The 21,536-nt window shown below is 35.8% G+C and overlaps 1 protein-coding gene across 1 annotated transcript in view; it reads left to right on the top strand.

Annotated features, from left to right (window-relative positions):
• AEBP2 (AE binding protein 2) overlaps window positions 1-15,647 on the top strand; it is a gene marked incomplete at its 5' end in the record, with an annotated part of 50,449 nt that extends 34,802 nt beyond the window's left edge. The window contains 4 exons of the mRNA XM_082487410.1: window positions 2,965-3,089; window positions 10,978-11,045; window positions 15,063-15,176; window positions 15,439-15,647. Of these exons, the coding sequence (XP_082343536.1) occupies window positions 2,965-3,089; window positions 10,978-11,045; window positions 15,063-15,176; window positions 15,439-15,493 (362 nt within the window). The 3' untranslated portion in view covers window positions 15,494-15,647. The remainder of the gene's footprint in view (window positions 1-2,964; window positions 3,090-10,977; window positions 11,046-15,062; window positions 15,177-15,438) is intronic.
• Window positions 15,648-21,536: the final 5,889 nt, after the last annotated feature.

Below are 21,536 nucleotides of genomic sequence, written 5' to 3' on the forward strand. Positions count from 1 at the left end.
TTCTAGTTGTAATAAGAATTTACTGCAGAATTCTTGAACGAATCTGTGGCAAAAAATGTAAGTAGTAAATATTATGGGAATGTTAAAGACCAGACTGTAGTACTTGAATGGTCTGCTGTCTTGATCAAGTGTTGCGCAGGAAGAAAAATGACAGCTGCTTGAGCAATTTTTTATCTTCTTGCCTCTTGAGACAAATGCAATACTGGCTGTAGAGTTTTGCCTTAAGGCAAAAGTCATCTCTGAGTTGGGAACTGACTACTGTAATGTATTTCTCCAGAGGGTGTGTGACCCAGAAATGTATCCAAAGTTGATGGCATTTTCAGAAAATGCCAGGAAGCTTTTCTTTAAAACTTTGTGTGGATTTTTGTTGATCAGGTGAACTTGACAGAGGGCTGATACAATTTTGCTTGTCTTTCTGTTTCTTAGCTTAATTTTGGGTAAAGAATGAAGCATGTGAGTTTGTATATTTTGTCTTTACAAGAAGAATGGGGGAGGTCATGGACTCTTATTTTGTTACTTTGGCTTCTTAAATAACATTTAAATATTTTCAATCTAGAGTATATAAAGTTAGGAATGTAGGTTTATATTTAGATATTTTAAGTGTCCAAAAGGAGATGTGTTGAACATAAGTACCAGATTCTCTGCAAGTTGGGTTACAAGAAGTTATGACAAATGTGTGTAAAGCAAGATGCTATTTCATAGTGTACAGTCTGTTTAAATCACTCACAAATAATCACATTGTTTACAATATTGTCACTTGCTTTTAGTAGCAAAGATGACACTATAGTTATTAATCAGCATGATAATTGAGCTCACTGGAGAAATGCAGGTGAGATAAAGCACCTTACTTTTCATGAAACTTTTACTGTAAGACTATGTTAGCCACATAAGACTTGGAATTTCATTTAGTAGGCTACTGGTATGAAGATCTTAATTCATTTGACTTAAGTAATTGATGTGTACTTGGAACTTGTATTAAGCAAGAAGGCAGACGTGGTACTCTGAGAATAATTTTGAGATAATAGATTTAAGGTATAGCATTAAAACTCAATAATGAATAAATAAAACTATTCATATGCCTTTGACAAATTGCGCCCTTTCTTCTGCATCTGTTGAATGTTACCTAATGGTATATCCTGAAGAATTTTGCTGTATGAAACCAAAAGCAAAAACTTGAGGCTGTCCTCTTCCCTTCTACCCTCCCTTCCTTCCTCCCTCATTTATTATAAAATATTTATATGCTTGCATGCTGACCACCTGCAGCATAATTTGTGGTTCTATGTTACTACTTACAGCAAGAAAACATTTCAGTGAGATGATTGCCTAATTGGGAGTATCCAACTGAGATAGAGTAAGGACAGAACATAATGTACAGATGAATGTTTAACAACAGTTAGTCTCAGGAGTGTAGCAAAACTAGCTTTAAGTGGAATTTGTGGTTTGTTTTGAAATAACGGGTAGATAATATTGGTCGAAAGGAATATCAAAGTAGTTTTAAAAGAAGGCAAAAGAACTTCAAATCACTGTTTTTGCAGATTACAGGATAATGTATAGATGCTAATGTAATATCAATTAGTTTTAATTTCAATGTGTTATATAGAGTATTACTGCTCTCAAGGTTTAAAATCTGAGTACTTTCATTCATAATTTATCTGCTCATATAATTTTACTACTGTAGCATATGGTATATTTTTTTAAAAAAATTGTGTGAAGTATTTCTAACAGGATGCAAATATGTCCCTAGCACTTATTTTTCAGTTAAAATACTTTTAGTGTAGAATTGATAGGCCTTCTTTACACTGCAGAATTTATTATTTTTTTAGTCTTCAAGAAACATTTCACTATAAAAGTCCTTTTCTAAAAGGAAAAGGTCTGTCTTAGTGGCTGCTGGTTGTAGACTACTTGTACAGTATCAGGTGGGTGTTAATTGCACTTTACTCATTATAAATTGAAGTGTAGTATGTGATGCAGTTGGTGCTCCTTGGCTAGAAGATAATCTATTTACTAATAATCAAAGAACATGGAATGACAACTCGTACATAGAAAGAAACACGTCTAGCAGTGTGGAATTTTTCATATGACTGACTATTCAGTATTATTGCTCCTTAGAGATCAAAAATTCCTTGATGAGCTTTTATTTTCTGTATATTCACAATAATTCATTCGTAATCCTTTGCTTTGTGTTCCACTGCAGTACCAAGCAGTTTTGTTTTCAATGCCGTTGTTGATCTCTTAGCAGCATACCAGTATTCACTGGAAATAGCTGGGTTTTTTTTAGTGATTATTAATTAGATCTGAGTAGATTGTTTTTAATAAAGTTAAGAAATAAGGTATAGGTGTAATTCTGCTTTATAGATGTTAATTGTATGCACTATCATGTTTTGAAGTACTTCAATACTATTTTTTAAAAAGTCACACCAGTAATATTGGAACTATTGACTGTGCTGTAAGGGTGACTTGGCCAGTTAGGGTTCCATAAACATCACAACCTAACTGACCTGTTTTTGCACTAAATTAGAACTCACATTTATTAATGAATTCTGGGTTTAGTTTCTTTGTACTGGGACTTCTTTTTTTTTTTTTTTTTTTTTTTTTAAAAGAGATGACAGTAATGAATGTTCCCAGGGGTACTCAGCAAAATTAATGAATTCTTAATTCTGAAGATTAAGAAAGAGTAGAATTCACTGGAAACTTAAAAAAATGAGCAAGTGTAATTCAGTTTGTCAAAATAGCTGTATTATCTACAAGGAGTATATTTTGACCAAACATAAATGAATTGTGCCCCTCTTAGAGTCGTTTCTTCCTCTCAGTTAAATTAATGTTTACAACTCTTTAACAAAGTAGTGCTACTGCCATAACAATAACTGATTTACTAATGACATTTCAGACTTACTTATGCTTGAATGTGTTTGAATGCTCTTAATGTGTTGGACACTAAGGATCTCTCTTCCTTTTTTTTTCTAGCAAGACCTCATGACTTCTTTGATGCGCAAACACTGGATGCTATAAGACATCGAGCCATCTGCTTTAACCTCTCAGCACATATAGAAAGTTTAGGAAAAGGCCACAGTGTTGTATTTCATAGTACCGTAAGTGTATATCTATATTTTCTGCTTTCTGTTTGTTTACCTATGTGTATGAAAAATCTAATACTTCAGAAAGATTTCTGTGTTCCCCTTACTGCTGTAGGCAATTAATCAGAAATAAGTAATAGTGGGTATTTTACATTGTTAATTTGTCCATTTTTATTAGTAAATTAACTTGTTAAAAGTAGTGTTAGTAGTTGTTCTAGGTCACAAATTGAATAGCTTGCAACCGTCCTGTCTGATACACTCGGGGAAATATCTAACAGCAAGTATGTGTTGTACAAAAATTTGGTTATATCTTCTAAATAAGAATGCAATTCAGATGCTGTTTCCATAGTTGTGAGTGACAGTCGTAATTTATCACCAGGAATTTTGAGAGTAATTGTATAATTGAGAATTTTTAAAGATGCTGATCTGAAATCTGTGTTTATTCCTTTTTTTTTTTTGGGTTTAGAAGATATAATCCTGAATAAATGTATTATTGTGTGCCCGCCCCCCCCCCCCCTTTTTTTTTTTTAATAAACTTACCACCAAAATGTTGGTGAATTGCTAGAAAGTGGCAAGTACCAGGTGGGGAACTGGCTTTCAGTCCTATTTCCATATCCTATTTTGCTAATTTCACTTGTGTTTGGATGGGATAGACATCAGTATTAATTTGGAAAAGTTCAAAAAGGGGGGGGGGAGGGGGTACTGAATTGGGGTAGAGGGATCAGAAGTTCAAAAAGCTATATGACCTCTGGTTTTCTTAACCAATCTGGGAGATAAAGGCACATAAAAGCTGGAGACTGATGGAAAAAAAAATAAGAGATGAAACAAAATGAGGGTGGGAGATGCTTTTTAAATTGGCAGACTGGTGCAAGATGAACTGCAGTCCAAGGAAGGAATGCTGACTGCTGTGTCTTCAGCTATGGCTTAACCTGAATATGATTCAAACAATTGAACTATCAGTCTCTTTCCATAAATAAGATGATTTTATATGCGGGAAACTTACTTTGTCCTGTTCTACAAGGCTAATGATTGTTATGAATATCTGTGGCCTGTATTAGAAATGTTTCCTAAATGATTACTCCTGAACTTTATGTGCATTGAGCACCAGCTGCAAGTGGAGATTTGCAGATGGCTTAGCTGTTACTGTATTTAAATCTCATTCTAGTTTTCCTGGCCAACATGGGTTTTTACAATGCTGTAAGAAAAGCAGATTCTCTTCCAATTCACAGCTTGCTTTAATCTGAAAGGTTATCCAGACAGATTGCTCGGTTGTGGAAGCTCACCTCTGGCTATTGGAATAATTCATAAGGAGCTGGAAGTAGAGGGAGGAATGTGCTCTAAAACGGCTTCAAATTAACTTGGAGGAAGTGGTGAAAATCCTTTTAGCTTATCCGTGCATGCGTCACCTGATGGTAGGGGGTTGATTAGATCTGAAATTGCTTAGATCTCAGTTGTGGGAGAGGTTGTACCAGTGGGAGAACCGCTCTAAGATTCCAGCCCTATGCTGTACTTTGCTACCCTGTTTTAGTGTGCTGCTACAGTCTTGTGGGCTTGTGCTGGACATCAGCTATATTGATGACCTTCAGCCTAAAATTTGCTTTAAAAAGAAAAGATGGAATAGAAGCAGTGTTTTACACTGTTACACTGAGCTAATGATCACCTCAGATGCAAATACATTTTGCATAACTTATAAGCATTAGGACACTGAGTTTGAATGGCGGTGGGCTAAATAGTGTAATATTGTTTGTGTCATCCACCTTCAGATGAATAAAAAATGTGTAATTATCAGGGCCATTAATTTGAAAGGTGAAAAATATGAAGATAAAATTGTCTTGCTGTCTGAAAACTGATATAAATGATTCAGTTTTTTTTTTATGCAGCATAAGAATAATGTCAGCACAAAGCAGTATTTTACAGGATGAATATCCTAGTGAAAAATTACTAATGTAAAGAATTTCTAAGCAGTCACTATAGATATGTGGATACCTTTCATTATCTATGAAAAGGCACTCCTTTTATTTATTTATATATATTTTATTTTTATTTAACCCCATCCTTTTCTTTATAGATATGGAAAGATGTAGAATGCAGTCATCAATAAGGTCTTTTTGAAGAAATGCTTTTGCCATCCACAGTTCACCTTTCACCTCATTATGATTATTTTTTTTTTTCTGCTTAGTTTTTTTAATCGGAGTCAAATTCTTGATACTTTGATTCTCTGGATTGTCAGATGGAAAAAATCAAGCATTTATATTTAACCTAAAAAGCAGATATTACACTGATTAAAAAATGCAGCTTATAAATTACCCTGTCCTGTCCCTGTTCGCCCACCCCCAGCTTTTTGAAATGGCTAGAATCGATTCTCTAAAATATTTGAATACTAAACTGTTCTTCACTGTTTTTAGCTTTTCTAGATATTTCAGTTCATTGGTCACCTATCTTGATACTAGTTACATGTGTTTTGAAGTCTTAAAACTTTGAAACACAATAAGTGAATAAAGATGCATACCAATTTATAGGGTGAAATTTTTTTCTTTTTCCAGAAGAGGTCAGCAAAACTCCATTTCTGATTTGAGACAACTTTGATGCATGTTTCCTTCACAGAGATAAAATTTCCCACAGAGATAAAATTAAATTTCCTTTCTGTTTCTGGGACAGTGCATGAAATTTAGAGAATATAGAAAGAGTTTTTACAAATAAGGCTGTATTGAGCATACATCTACTGGCTGAATTATTTTCTTCAGTTAAAAACTTTAATAGACTTAAGTGCTTTACAAAGCAATTTTAAATCTTCAGAGCATCATTCTTGTAGACATGCTAGATTTCTTCTTTCAGTTGTAACTTTTGCTGACTTGACTGTAAAGCTCTGATTACTGCTGTTAAAATAGCAAATCATCTCTTCAATTGCGTTTTTGCAAAATTTTTGCCATTTTGCACTTGTCTGCATCATAGCTGTGTTTCTGACTCTAGCCTGCCTAGGATATGGTAAAATTTTCATTGCGCTATCTGTGATAAAAATGAATACTTTTTATACCTTTTATAAAAACTTAGTTTGGCACTTTCAAAATAGATGTCGGAAAAAGCAATGGCAGCTACAGATGGCAGATTGCTATTGTCTCCTAACAGAAAGCTAACATACTACTTTAATATTAAACCAAAGTAGGCTTGTTCCATATATGGAGGGAGGATCTTTCATTTCAGTCAAAACCAAAATCTGCGCAATTCACTTGAGTATTGATTATTTAGTAGGGACAAGAGAAGCCAATTATATGGGGGAAAAAGTCCACAAAACTAACATTGAATACAAGTATAACTGTATGCGAAAGCATCCTAGCTATAACTTTTGTAGTTTTAATGTATTACATATGATTAAAAGATGCTGATCTAAAACCTGTGTTTATTCCTTGAACTGGGGCTCCCCAGTTCAAGAGGGACAGGGAACTGCTGGAGCGAGTCCAGCGAAGGGCAACTAAGATGATTAAGGGCTTGGAGCATCTCCCTTATGAGGAAAGGCTGAGAGAGCTGGGACTCTTTAGCCTGGAGAAGAGAAGGCTGAGGGGAGACCTTATTATGGCATACAAGTATCTAAAGGGTGGGTTGAAGGAGGATGGAGCCAGGCTCTTTTCAGTGGTTCCCAGTAACATGACGAGGGGTAATGGGCACAAGTTAGAACATAGGAAGTTCCGTTCAAATACATGGAAAAACTTCTTTATGGTGCGGGTGACAGAGCACTGGCACAGGCTGCCCAGGGAGGTTGTGGAGTCCCATTCTCTGGAGATTTTCAAGACGCGCCTGGATGCAGTCCTGAGTAATGTGCTCTAGGCAATCCTGTTTTAGCAGGGGAGTTGGACTAGATGATCTCTAGAGGTCCCTTCCAACTCTGAAAATTCCGTGATTAGCTCTTTTTTTATGGAAAATTGTTTAATTTTCTACTGCTAAAAGTTACTTTCTTCTCCTTTATAGCTTTTCTGTGTTTGTGAAAGCTGGTTCAAACCCTTAGTTTAGCACTGTTTGCTTGAAGATGTTATGAGGGCTATAGAATAAGAGAACGGTACTTGCAGTGGTATAATTCAGGCAGTACTTGAGTTGCCCTGCCTGTTGGAGAATGCAGGTGATGATTTTGTGTGGTTCTTGGAAATCTATGAGGTTCTGGAATCGCTGTGTATTATACTGTAAATCCCTGTAGAAGCAGTGCTATTGATTGTGCAATAGAGGGACAGCAACCCCAGGTTTAACTAATACTTAGATGTAACACATATCTGTGACTTGTGTATTTTGTATGGTTTCCTAGTTCATGTTCTTCAAGTTTTAGATAGAATGAAGAGCAGTTTGTGGAGAATAACTTCTTCCAACTTGTGTGTAGCTAGTTTACTGTGTCCAAATGCTAACATTTTTAAAATGTCACCTGTAAACTTTTCAGTATGTGATATCCATGATGCTTGCATTACACGAGAGAACATACGTGTCTCCTTAAAACTTGAAGGTTAATTTGAGAATGAACTGGACTGTACAAGAGAAATCTATGGTTTTGAATGAGAAAGCTGATGAGAACTTGAGTTTTATTTGCCCTGTAAAGTGAGCTTTGAGTTATCATTATTTGGTTCCAGGCTCAGGTACTCCAGTCTACAGCAAAGAAACTGAGTTTGCAGAAGAAGCAGCTGGGTTCTGGGCAAAGGCTAAAACTTAAAGTTGGAAGGGATTGGAGGAATGTTTTCTAAATCTTTATTTAAAAAGAAGGCAGGGTTTTCATCCCTGCTCCAAATTTAGCAAAAGGATGTATCCTGTTTTGGGTATGGCTTGAGAATTAAGATGAGAAGTCTTAGCAATGTTTCACATGCCTAAATTAAAGAACCGTATAGTGTTCTTTGATACAAGAGTCAATTAAACTTTGTCTAATTGTCAGAGATTACTAAAAAAAGAATTTTTACTGTTATTTGTCTACAGTATCCCACTATGACATCCTATTGCAGTTCTTGCAGGGAGCATTCCTTCAATTTATCTTGAATTGCCAGATGTCAAAAACAGATTGTCTCACTCTGCCTTTCCAATCCCATTTCCAGATGAATTGTAAATATGGATTAAATGAGAGATCCTAAAACTGAGGCTAACTAATGGCAACCTCCTCCTTTTGGAAGAACTGTGTATTACTGTACTTAGTTTACTGCTTCTCTAACTGTAGGCTATTGGATGGCCTTTTCCATATCTCATGACAACTTGCTTTAAAACCTGTTAGTTTAAGGCTTCAATATTTTCTAGAAACTCAGTATCTCAAATGCTGTGGTGGGTTGACCTTGGCTGGATGACAGCTGGATACTAGCTGCCCACCAAAGCTGCTCTACCACTCCCTTCCTCAACTGGACAGAGGAGAGAAAATAAAAGGCTTGTGGGTTGAGATAAGCACAGGGAGAGATCACTCAGCAATTGCTGTTACTGGCAAAACAGACTTGACTCGGGGGAGAACATTAATTTAATTTATTGCCAATCAAATCCAAGTAGGCTAATGAGAAATAAAACCAAGTCTTAAAACACCTTTCCCCTCACCCCTCTCTTCTTGGGCTGAACTTCGCTCATGACTTCTCTACCTCCTCCACCCAAGCAGCTCAGGGGGGAGCAACCCTTGTGGAATGGGGGTTGCAGTCAGTTCATCAAATGTCGTCTTTGCTGCTCCTTCCTCCTCATGCTCTTCCCTTGCTCCAACGTGGTGTCCCTCCCACACAAGACAGTCCTCCATGAACTTTTCCAATGTGGGTCCTTCTCACATGTTGCAGTTCTTCATGAGCCACTCCAGTGTGGGTCCCTTCTACGGGGTGTAATCCTTCAGGAACAGTGTTCCAGCATGGTTTCCCCACAGGGTCACAAGTCCTGCCAGCAAACCTGCTCCAGCATGTGCTCCCTTTTTCTTAGGGCCACAGATAGTGCCAGGAGCCTGCTCCAATGCAGGTTTTCCACGGTGTCACAGCCTCCTTTGGGCACATCCACCTGCTCTGGCGTTGGGTCCCCCATGGGGCGCTGGTGGATATCTGTTCCACTGTTAATCTCCATGGGCTGCAGGGGGACAGCCTGCCTAGCTGTGGTCTTCACCACGGGCTGCAGAGTAATCTCTTTGCTACCTGGAGCACCTCTTCCCCCTTCTTCTTGACTGACCTTGGTGTCTGCATAGTTGTTTCTCTTGCGTATTCTCACTCCTGTCTTCTGGCTGTTCTTGCACAGCAATTTTTCCCTTTCTTAAATATATTTGTTATCCCAGAGGCGTTATGGCTGTCACTGATGGGTTCAGCCTTGGCTGGCAGCAGGTCCGTTTTGGAGCTGGCTGGCATTGGCTCTGTCGGACACAGACTGCTTCTAGCAGTTTCTCAGAGAAGCCACCCCTGTAGACCCCCCACTACCACAACCTTGCCATGCAAACCTAATATTCCAGTTCTCATCTGCAAGCATGTTGATACCTTCAGACATCTCAAATATATCTGTATTAATAATCTGGCTGTTAAATCCATGGACATTTTTCTCTCTGCATCATTTTTGTTTAGAGGATCACTGCATAGTTGTAGAAATAAAACTTCAAATTTGTGAATTTCTTGTAATGTCATGACTAATTTAGCATGATATTCAGTTGTAGGAAATTGCTTTGGTTGATGCAGGTTATGGACATAAGTATTTAAGTTCCATTTGCTACATTTTAGTTTAGTCATTTTTGTAAAGATCACTTGCCACTCTTCTGTATTTCTGTGCTCTAAAGATTCTCTAGTAAACTCTTTGGAGTTTACAGTATCTGCAGTGGCTGTGTATAGAATCTTTCAAAGATTTAATAAGCATTTTATGCTCAGAGGTGCAGAGGGTGGGAGAATTGGTGTTTGAAGCAAATAGGAATATCTGTATGAAGTATTGTGACGAGTAGTAAAGGAGAAGCTGAGGGTAAATCAGTAGAAGAGGAAGCAAATGGCTTTTCCATTCTTCTGGATGCTGTAAATTTTTGGGATACCTTTAGAATGACAGTGTTAAAGAATAATTTGTACCTGAAAGAACAGTTCTCTTTTTCTATATTTTGTATGTGTATTTCTAATTTCATCTTGGCTGAAAGTGGGAGCCTAGCTTCAGGGTCCTGCACCTAAAAACTGTATTTTCTGTGAGAGTATTATATGTGTTGGTCTACTGTGAGCTAGTTTGAGAAACTATGAGAAAGGAATTCTCACGTCTTGTCTGGGACCTTGCCAGTGGAGTACATATGTTCTGCTTAAACTGTCAATTTTACAGGTCTTTGACATGTCATTTGATTTGTCATTCATATAGCAGTAGTAGCAAGTGTTAAGGGTTCCTGTTATGTGTGCATTAAACATCCTCTGTAAGCCTTTGAGTTCTTCCAAGTAGCCTTTGCTGTTGCTGCATTCAGTGCTTGGTTTAGGTATTGAAAAGGAATGAGTAAAGGTTACCTATGAAGTTATACATACAGTGTGTCCAGATCTCACAGTGTTTGTGACAGAAGATTTTATTCTTATGCCATGCTATAATTAAACTATAAGCTGCATTGGTTTCTTGCATCTTCTTTAGGCGTCTTGTGGAACAACATGAGCAGATTTGTAGAGGAATGTGTGTTCTTCAAAGCATTTGGAGGAGCTGCTTAAAAATTTGCACTGTTTTAAAAGGAAGAATACTTGCAGGATGCATGTGTTTTTTTCTTTTTTTAAGGACCACTCAGTAGACAAATGTTAAAGGAAAGTATTAAACCTTGCCAAGAATGCATGGAGTAATGATATATACGGTCTTCCTATATATAGAATTAATAAAACTTTCAAAGAGTAAACCAGTTTGTCTTTTATGAATGTTGCTGTTCATGTTCAACTGGACAGTTTTTGAGGAAAAAATCTGCAGAATTGGTTTTAATTATGACTTATGTAATTATTATCAGGTAATAGCTAAAAGAAAAGAAGATTCTGGAAAAATTAAACTCTTGCTTCATTGGACACCAGAGGACATGTGAGTATATTGCTAGTGATATGATATAGGATTTACAGTGGGGTAAATGAACTGTCTGTTACTAAAATATGTTATGTCTTTGAATATTTAAAGTTCATGTTCTAAAAGATGCTTTTTAAAAAGTAATTTAGAAGTTTAAAAAATAATAAGCAATGCTTTAATTGATTTTTTACTTTAGCTTTCAAGTCTTTAGACCCTGATACCAGTTCAGGTAAATTTGAAGCTGTATTTTTGATGCATTTTGTCACTATGGGTATTAATTACAGGGTCCTCTAATTATTGAATGGGGAGTTCAGGTTGGTTTTGCCATACGCATAAGGAAACTTATCGCTGAGACATCTTTGTTTTACCCACTGTTTTATCATGATCCTAAAATACTTCTAGGTACCGAAAAATGTACAATAATCAGTCTAACAGTAGAACTACAAGAATCTTTGGCTAGCTGCCACAATTTAACAGTATAATAACCACAGTGGCCCTTTAAGGTATCCATCTCATATTGCTGCTTCTTTGGATACTCCAAAAAACTTGGAATACTCTTCCAGCATATTTGGCTGCTTTTTTATCTTTTTTTTTTTTTTTCAAAGTTCTGCCTTGTTCCAAATGAGTAGTCTTGTGAGTAATGCAGGACAAAGGTACTGCCCTCGGGTAGGGCATAGGGACGTAGGAAGTAGTAAGTGTACTGTAGAAATAATTTATCTACTATTTTGAAATAGCTGAGATCTCTTCTCTTCTGGCACAGAAAAGAGTTTATACGTAAATATTTTTATCTTAATTATATGGAAAAGTAGAATAAATGTTTGGTTTCCACTATGCTGTAGGAGAACAGTAGGCAGAGTAGTTTTTAGGAGAGGTAGTAGCTGTGTGCTGCAGGTTTTCCACAAGTTTTAAGGTGAGCAACTACTTTTAATTTAAAGGTAAAAATAATTACAATATAATTTAATTCTTGGATCCATACTCCTGCATACAGATTCCTGGACCCTTAGTCCTGCATCGAGATGAAGTTACTGGGCCATTTAATTCGCATTAAGATGGAAGCTACTGAAACATTTAGTTCATACTAAGATGAATAGATTCATAATTAGGCAGGACATGCAGGTGTAGAGGCTCTTTCTTAAAAGGAGCTTCAGTTTTACCAGGAAGATATCTCTAAATTGGTAGAATTCATTAGGGAAGGATATATTGAGTTTCAGGTGAAATAATCACTGTTCACTGTTCAACTCTTAAACAAGGAGATCTTTTAGATTCAGTGCTGCTTTTAAGAGAATGAGTGTGATGGTGATGCAGAGCCTTAGCATAACAGAAAATTACCTTTGCTTTGGTGAACTGGTTTAAATCACTCATTTTTGTGGTGTCCCAAATTAGTCATGTGCAGTAGTGTGAACTTGGCTGTGTGAATCTGTTACAGATTTTATTTGCAGAGGGCTAGAGTTGCTGGTAAGTTGTCTGCAGCAATGTTTGGCGTTTTGGTGCAATTTTAGAGTCTGTAGCTTTTGCTGCTCATCACAGCACTTGTAGATTCCAAGTTCCAATTCAGCTTGGGAAACAGTAACTAAAATATTATAGTAAAAAGTGTAGATTTTTTACTGACTTTTAGGACAGCTGGTAATACTGTATGTAACAGCATTCTGAAATTATTCTTATTAAAATACTACATAGAGAGTTAATTTCATTTTAAGATAAAAAGCATATAACACTGGGAACATGAAAAGTAAATAAAAAATCAGTACTTTTTTCTAATGCAGAGTCAAATTAGGTTTTTTTGCTCTTGCAGATGGATACAATATTAGAACCTCTGCATTGGAGAAGACAAGTTATTCAGTAATGTCAAGACATCCCCAGTAGAATGTAGATTTAGTTGGTCAGATCAAAGGAATAATGTATTCTGTGTTGATGTTTCTTGCATCTTAATTGTGTTAGGTAGAGCGTAGATTTCCTGCACTGAGTGGTGTAGTTTTGAATTATTGAGTATTCAATAAATTCAATTTCATCTTGATTAATACAGTTCAGAACAGAAAATGCAAGGTATTGTGGCTCATGTCGTCCGTCTGTCTTGCACAGTGAATGTACTCACACTTTAGAAAAGTTGAATGCAGTCATGATGATTACTTTCCATCATGCTGAGCTGTTCCATCAGCCTTTCAGACGGAGCTAGTAATAATGATTTAACTTTTTCTACTCTGAGTCATCTTGAGAAACTGCTAAACTGCTCCAGGTTATCTGTACATTAAGTATTTTTTCAGGAAAAGTTAGTACTAGTCTTTAGCCCATTTCCTCTGCAAGAGGGAAATAACTTCTAAATTTTTTTTTTTTAGAGCAGGAATTTATTCTATGGGCCAGTACTTCCTAGTTTCTGAGTTGTTGTCTTTATGTATATTTCAAATAGTCTCTGTATGTGAAAAGTTTTCTTAGTTGCTGTTTGTATCATTTTGCATCTTCAGCATATAGCTTCTACTAAAAATGTCTTCCAAATGTTGCTTGTTGAAAAACTGATTTTGGCTTTATTTAAAAAAGTCTTTTGTTGTTTTCTCACCTTTCATTATCTCTATTAAACTTTAGATCTATGGATTGCCTCATGGCAATTGGATTGCCATCCCCCTGTTCTGCCTGCTGCCTGTCCCCCGTCCCGCCCCTTTTTTTTTTTTGTTCCTTTTTTTCCTTTTTTCTTCCACCGGCATCTGAAAAGGAAAAAGTATCACTGGAGAAACTCCTTTTCCTGCTGGGATAGAAGTTCTCAATTTAATTTCATTTTTTTCATTTTCAGTTACCATTAATGTTTGTTGCTGAAAAATAGAGATTCAGTTTAATAATTTGCAGGAGTTTAAAATTGCATATAGCTTTGGTCAGAGAAAGAACTGTTTCATTTAGATGGTTTTTGGTTTTCTCAATTTTAAACTTGTTTCAAAATGTTAGAATTCTTAATTACAAATATGAACTTTTTTCTCCAACCTGAAATTAATTTTTGGCTCCTAGGTCATGTAAAAAAACCCAAACAGAACAACAACAACAAAACCCCATAACAAACAAACAAAAAAAGACCCTGACAAAAAAAATACCAAAAGACCTGAACCAGACAACCCAAAACTTTGTGGGCTGATAATAATCTTAGGGGTGGTTGTTTTTTGTTGTGGGATTTTGGTTTTGTGGTGGGTTTTTTTTTTTTTTTTGGTTTGTTGGGTTTTTTTATTTATTTTATTTTTGGTGCACTGTTCTTTCTTTCTCCGCCTGCTCCCCCCTCTCCCTTCATCTCCTGTAGTGGAAGCAAAATGGATCACTTGTTTGTTCTGCACCGCCTTGGTCACTCTGAAGTATGCATATTAGGTTTTGAAGAATTAAAGTACAAAACTTTGATCAGTTGTGTCTGTTATCTCCAGCCCTCTTCCCCAAGTTTCACTGCAAGTGGCACTGAAGCTACAATTCCCTTTAATGTGTAAAGACCAAGTTGTAATCTGTCTCACCATGAGCACTGTTACACAGTCAAAATATTGTGGTGATTGCCTGTTTTTTCTCAGAAGATAATAAAATTAACTTCAGCGAAGTTGGAACATTTTGACATTGAAAGCTTTGAACTTGGAGCAAGCGAATTAGTATAACTCGAAGTTATAAGCCTGCAGTGTGTTCTGGTCTTTACTTACTTTTTTGACAGCATCAAAGAATTTTATGCCCAGTAAAATAAAGTATTTTCAAAGATCTGTTCTTTGCTGCTACCCATTTTTACATTAAGTTGTTAAAATGGAGAATGTAGTGCCATTATCATTGTATGCTTGGTTTAGTATTCTTCTGGAATAATCTAAATTCTATTTAGTTTCTTTTTCATACTGAGAACTTGAAAAACTTTGAAGTATAATGTGTAAAGATTGGCTGTCTTTTCCTCACTCCAGTGAAGATGCTTTTTAACCAGTGAAATGTGAAGATTACTTTAAAAAACTTCATATGTACTAGTTTACCGCATAATTTTATGGTAAGAAAAACAGTTGATCTTTTTTGAATATTTTTATTTTATTTATTTATTCATAGTCTGCCTGATGTGTGGGTAAATGAAAGTGAACGACATCAGTTAAAAACTAAAGTAGTTCATTTATCAAAACTACCAAAAGATACTGCCTTGCTTCTGGACCCAAACATATACAGGTAACATCCTAATTTTGAAACTTTCTTTTCTTAAACATACTCTTAAGCCTCACTTAACTTTTTGACGTTGGAAAATCAGGATTGCTAATGCATTATACACCAGACCAGGGAGCCTTGATTCTGTCAGCGTCCAGGAGTTAAGTTCTGAGGTCTTAAGTTGTTTCAGAATTACTTAACTTCTTGAACTGAACTCTAGTTACTGAGAAACGGGGAATGTGTGTATTTACCAAGTGTATTTTACTTTTTTGTGCTTGGTGTACAGAAATTCTAGTAAAGGAGGTACATACAGTGGAATCCTGAAAGATCACTTCTGTTAAGATCACATACTGGTTTGTATACCAATTTTTTTAAAGTCCAAATTTATCTTTACATATTTTATATTCAGCTGTAATACATGCAGTATTACCTTGAAATCTGTACTTGTATACAAGTACTGTTATTTTTTAATACAAGATTCTTTAGAGGGGGACAGAAGGGGACAGTACATGTTACTTGTCTTTAAGCTGCATTCACATTTGTGTTTTTAGGACTTCAGATTGGCTTCTAATCCATCTTGTTTCTAATAATTTCCTGATTTTTTTTTCCCCTTCTCTTTATTAGTGTGCACACATAATTGTCGGTACCCACAGTTCTCTGTGTGTACAGTTTTTAAAGGTAATCTGAAATGCTTCACTCTTAAGCTTTTGAACGCCCTAAAATACATATTTATGGGCCTATATTAAAAATTCATGAAAATAGGTAAAAAAAAGTTTTTTCTGCCATAACAGAAGTTCAGTGTTCCTAGGTTTCTTCCTTAACATCCAGTGACCGAGTGTCTAAAGGAGTAACTAGAACACTAATCTGACATCTTGATATGTGATAAGCCTTTCAGTTCACCTTTAATATTTAATGTATTTCACTAATCAAATTAATGAAAACTTGGTTTACAATATGAAAATAAATCTTCATACTATATCTGCTATCTTTGTAAATGTAAGTATTTAAAATACTTACTATACTATATGAATTACCGATGTTAACAGTAAATCATAAAAATGTTACGAAGAAATTGGATTGTGTGTTTTAAAACTGCTTAACACTGTTTTATAAGCTAATTTAGGTGTTAATCATCTTTATATTGATTACCTTTGCAGAACTTGATAGATTATTTTGATTTGAAAACGAAAATGTAACCTTTTAAAATAAAAATATAATGATCTTTGGGATTAAGTCCTTGGAGAAAAAAGAGCAACCCATCCTACTTCTCCCAAATAAAATTAAGGTCCCCTCACATAATGTTGTGCTAAATTTTTAGCAGTATAGATCAGTGTGTGGTTAAAAAGACCTGCGGGACCAACTGTACGAGAGCAAAGAAATAAAGTTGAAGACCAAGCTTTGCAAGGGAAAAAAGTGGTTAAGGGAATTAAGTGACAACTACTAATATCATGCTAAAATGATGACTCCAATAGAAAGCTTGAAGTAGTTACTTGAAATGTATGCTAATATGGGATCATCTAAAATGGCTTTCAGTTTTAATCAAATTAAATGAAAATAGATTTTATATAGTCAAGATTTCATAGTATACTCTAGCTGAATCAAATCTACATCTCAGTCTTTATGTAAAACTGTCCTATCTTCTTTTACAGAACAATGCCCCAGAAGAGGCTGAAGAGGTAAAAACCAAGCAAGTGGGGACACCTGCAGTCTTAGTCACTGACAATGGATTTAGAAATAAAGTTGCACATTAGTCAAATCCCATCCTTTTTTTTTTCTTAGATAAATATTTATGCTTAGTGTAAACATTCTGTGAATGAAGTTGATGCTTCTGTGGAATATATTAATATATTACTGTATATCCACATTTTCATGGAATGGTACAGTGGGAGACTGAGCGAACACTCTTCTGGCAACTTAGTGGAACAACTAAAAGGCTTTGCATGCTTGCTTCTTTAAGCTGCTTTTTTCTTTAGTGAATACAGTAGTTTATATTTGATGAAAAGAAAAAGTAACCATCACCATTTATTCACAAATCCCAGGAGAACTGTTAACAAGCTATTAGGCTTCTTGTCAATATTAACTAAATATAACACATACCAGACAATAGAACAGCTACCAAGGGATTATCCTGTTGCCCTTTGAGTATGGTGGGTAGTAATCGTTCGTCATTTGTAATCTCGTGTCCTTTTGCAGATCCCTAAAATATGTTGCATTATAATGTTTAAACAAATGTTGATGGAATGCTTGTCTTTTCCAGTCAACTATGAATACATATAGTACGGTTTAAAGATGTTAAGAGTGTTGCAGTATGTCTGACCCCCTTTTCAGGAGTAGTATAGTATGTTAATGAGATCTGCTTCTATGTGATCTGTATCAATGGACGGTTTTTGAAAAACCTACTTAAGCAGTTAGTGTTATTGGTGTTTTATTTTGCTTTTTTACCCTTTAGGATCCCCATTCACTTGTAAAGTATACTTTTTTTTATTTGGCCTAATGTTTTCTAGATGTAAAGAAAATGGTATTTTTAAAAAAAAAAAATCTAGAAATTCAATCCTTTATGCACCAAAGTTGGCTTTGAAAAGGAAAGTAAAATCATTTTCTTGCTTAATAAGCAAGAAGCCATGGATTTTTTTAACTGACAAATAGAGATGTGTCTAACCTGTTAGTCTTTGTATGGAGACAAAAATGTTGCATATAGATAATAGGACATTGCTTGTAAATATTTCAGCAGATTTGTAATATATTTTTATATTATGAAATGTACTGTAGATGTTTTTCTAGAGGCATGAAAGTTAAAATGTATATATTACGGTAGAAATAATATTGAAGGATATTGTAATTCACTAGTGCTGCCAGAAGAATTGTTTAAAAAAAGCACCTTCCTTAACAATAAAAAAAAAACCTTGTTTTACATACCTAAGGAACTATATACTACTGTTAATATCTGTTGTAAGAACAAAAATACATTGAACATCCTTCCCAGAAATCTTAGAGGGATGAATAGTACCCATAATTAATTCATGGCGCTCCTTTCTAATAGTGAACATGAAATTAGTTTCTTCCTTACTATTGGAAGGAACTAATATGTAAAATTTGTATGGATATATGCAGTCAAACTGCAGAGTTAGTCCTCCTTATTGGGGAGGAATTTACTACAGTGAAACTAATAACCAGCAGTTTTTACACTAAATTTTTATTAAATAGAATAAAACTTAAAGTAACCCTTCGGTTGCAGAAGTGAGCATATCCTAATATAATACAAATGCATTCTGCATTGGTACTGACACGAGAGTCTTGCTTAGCTCCAATGGGTTAAAAATTTTACTTATATACACAAAAAAAAATTCTTATCAAACAAAATGAAGTGCAGATTAAAAGCACCACTAATATAAGATGTTCTGGAATGGTTGTTTAATAAGGGTATTATTCATAAAATCTGTAGTGATGTGACTTTATTTTTGAAAAAAATGCAGTGTTTTGGTTTTTTTTTTTTTTTTTTGCTTGAGCACTTCACCTACTGCTTTTTCTGTACCTATAAAGTAATCCGTAATCTTTTGTTTCTTTTTTTGGATTTGTTATAAAATTGCCAAATAGAAGTTTCAGATATAGTTTGTATTTGTATTTTTTTAATTTTATTGCTTCATGAGTTTCTTGTAAGTCACTTATAATTGACAGATGATTGTAGACCTTGCCTGAGTATTTTTTCTAATAAAACAAAGCAAACAAACCTAATTAGCTTCAAAATTGTAATATTTCAATGAAGTTTTCAAAGATAAATATAAAAATGTCACTATCTCTTTATTTCCTGTGTAAGTAGTAGCAGGCATACCTTTACAAAATGGGGAATTCATGGATTCAAGTCATGTATTACTCATGTAAACTGTGACTTTCCCAAACCTAAGAGGGTTTGAGAAAAGTTTTATCTCATGTTCTCATGATACAGCTTCTGCCTTGGAAGGAAAAATCAGTTTAAATTAAAACCATCTGTGAACAAATGGATAAATTGGAATTAATTAAACTTTCTGTAGTAGTCAAAAGGTAAGTGGTCTTTTGATTGTTTTTTGCCTTGAAGTTATCAAAGTGAATTGCTGTAACTATTTATGCTTGACAGTTGTTTGTATTCTACAAATTATGTAATTACTTGGTGGTGGTTTATGTTTCAAATCACAGTTGTGTCTCTCTAAAGCTCTGCTTTACTTTTTGTGTGTGTCCCTGGCTAAATTGCAGTTTTGTTAGAGTACCAGATACATGGAATTTGCACAGCTTGCTGGGAGACGTTAATCACTTTGTTCTGGAAAAAAATCGAATCACTTTGTTCTGGAAAAAAAAATCGAATCACTTTGTTCTGGAAAAAAAAATCGAATCACTTTGTTCTGGAAAAAAAAAATCGAATCACTTTGTTCTGGAAAAAAAAAATCGAATCACTTTGTTCTGGAAAAAAAAATCGAATCACTTTGTTCTGGAAAAAAAAATCGAATCACTTTGTTCTTAAAGTGTTAATGAAATAATTGGCCCCTCCCCTTCTGAGTAGTTCCATGCCCTTTCTTTTGGGATGTAACATATAGAGGTTTCCTGTTGTCTTTCTCAAGAACATTTTTTTGAATAGTTCCCAAATAACGTACAGAATGCATTCCCTCCCAGCTGGAGTGTTTATTCTCGTTGTAGGGGAATATCACCAAGACAAACCTGTAGTTATTTTACCCTTTGCTGCAGTCTGTTTCCAGACTGCTTTAATGAGTATCTATATAAATACCCTAAATTTAAACTTTTTTGAGTAGAAATTCTGCATTATCTTTAACACATTACAGAAGGTGAGCAAAAGAAAATGACTAATTTTACAGTTAAAGTTAAATCATGATAAAGTACACTGGAGTGTGTACTTTATGAGGAGAGGCTGAGGGAGCTGGATAAGTTCAGCCTGGAAAAGAGAAGGGTTTGGAGGAACCTAACAGCAGCCTTCTAGTACCTAAAAAGTTATCAAGAAGGTGCAGCCAAGCTTGCTTAAAACTGCAGAGCAGGAGGATGAGAGTCAGTGGTCATAAACTGAAATGGAAGATTTTTTTTTTTTTTTTTTTTTTTCACTATGAGGACTGTCAAGCACTGGAACAGATTACTCTGAGATCCCAGAAATCTCTGTCCTTGACAGTGTCCTGGTTTGAGGTAAAACAGAACCAATTTTGTTCAGTAACTTCGCTTCTTAGCTGGGCCTCTTCTTACAACTGAAATTAACCGCATATTGTGCAGACAGTGTTCACTCTGAGTGATAAGACCAGTTGTTTATAGCTGATGCCCAGGCATGGGATGCAGAGAGGCTCCTGCTTATACTTATTGCTATAACCCCCAAGGCCAACCAACTTTATTTGCCCCGTTGGAGGGTCGGAAGCGGAAAAGCATAGTGGGGTCCCACCTGCAGGGAGGAGCGGACAGGACAGGTGACCCAAAAACTGACCAACAGGGTATTCAATCCCATCTGCCTCATGCTCAGTATAAAAGCTGAGGGATCAAAGGGTCACGGGCTCTTCCTTCAGGGGCCAATGTCTGAGGAGGACTCTGTTTGTCTGCCTGTGATCCCGATCCTGAATGCAGATCTGGAATCTAGTTCCCGTCTGTAACTGAGTCCAGCCTGGGACTGCCCCGGTGCCAGCCGGTGACGTGATTGTCACCTCAGGAGCTTGATACGGTTTTGTATATATTTTTCATTATTTCTTTTTATTTTATTATTAATATTTCATTAGTTTAGTTTCTTCTAAACTCATAAGTCTTTTTCCTCCTCTGCCTCTCTCTTTGTAGAGGGGTAGAGGGGAGCAACTGTCAGTCCTGTCTGGGGTCCCTCAGGTCCCCAGTGGTGGATTTGGCCTAAACCACAACAGACAGTTTTCAAGATCCAGACAAAGCCCTGAGCAATCTGATCTGGATTCAGTGGTGTTAGTGTTGCACTAATCAGGAGATTGGACCAGATGTTCCCTTGGAGGTCCCTCCCAACATAAATTATTCTGTGTTTCTGCGATTCGGAGCTAAGTAGGCTTTGTCTTCCAGCTCACATGCTCAGGAAGAAGTCCACTATGTTTAGATCAGGTTAGCAAGCTGTTCATATGTTCATAGATAATGGCCAGAGTTGGAGCTGTTTGAATTGAAAACTGATCAGCTGTGGCAGTAACTTGGATCTGGGGCTTTAGTCTGTGTTTGCTTTGGCATACTTGAACAACACTGGCGCTCTTTTAAGGTAGATGCTGATGCTTGAGGGTGTGGGTCAGAAAAGGGCATGGGATGGAACGTTTACTCCTTTGCTGTCGCATGACACCAGCAAGGGTTTTCAGAAATCTCAGATGTGTTTGTGGGTGTCTTGGGTTATCTTGCTTCTGGGACATCTTTAAAGAAGAAATG

The sequence above is a fragment of the Vanellus vanellus genome (genome assembly GCF_965231255.1).
Source record: "Vanellus vanellus genome assembly, chromosome: 1".
NCBI lineage: Eukaryota > Metazoa > Chordata > Aves > Charadriiformes > Charadriidae > Vanellus > Vanellus vanellus.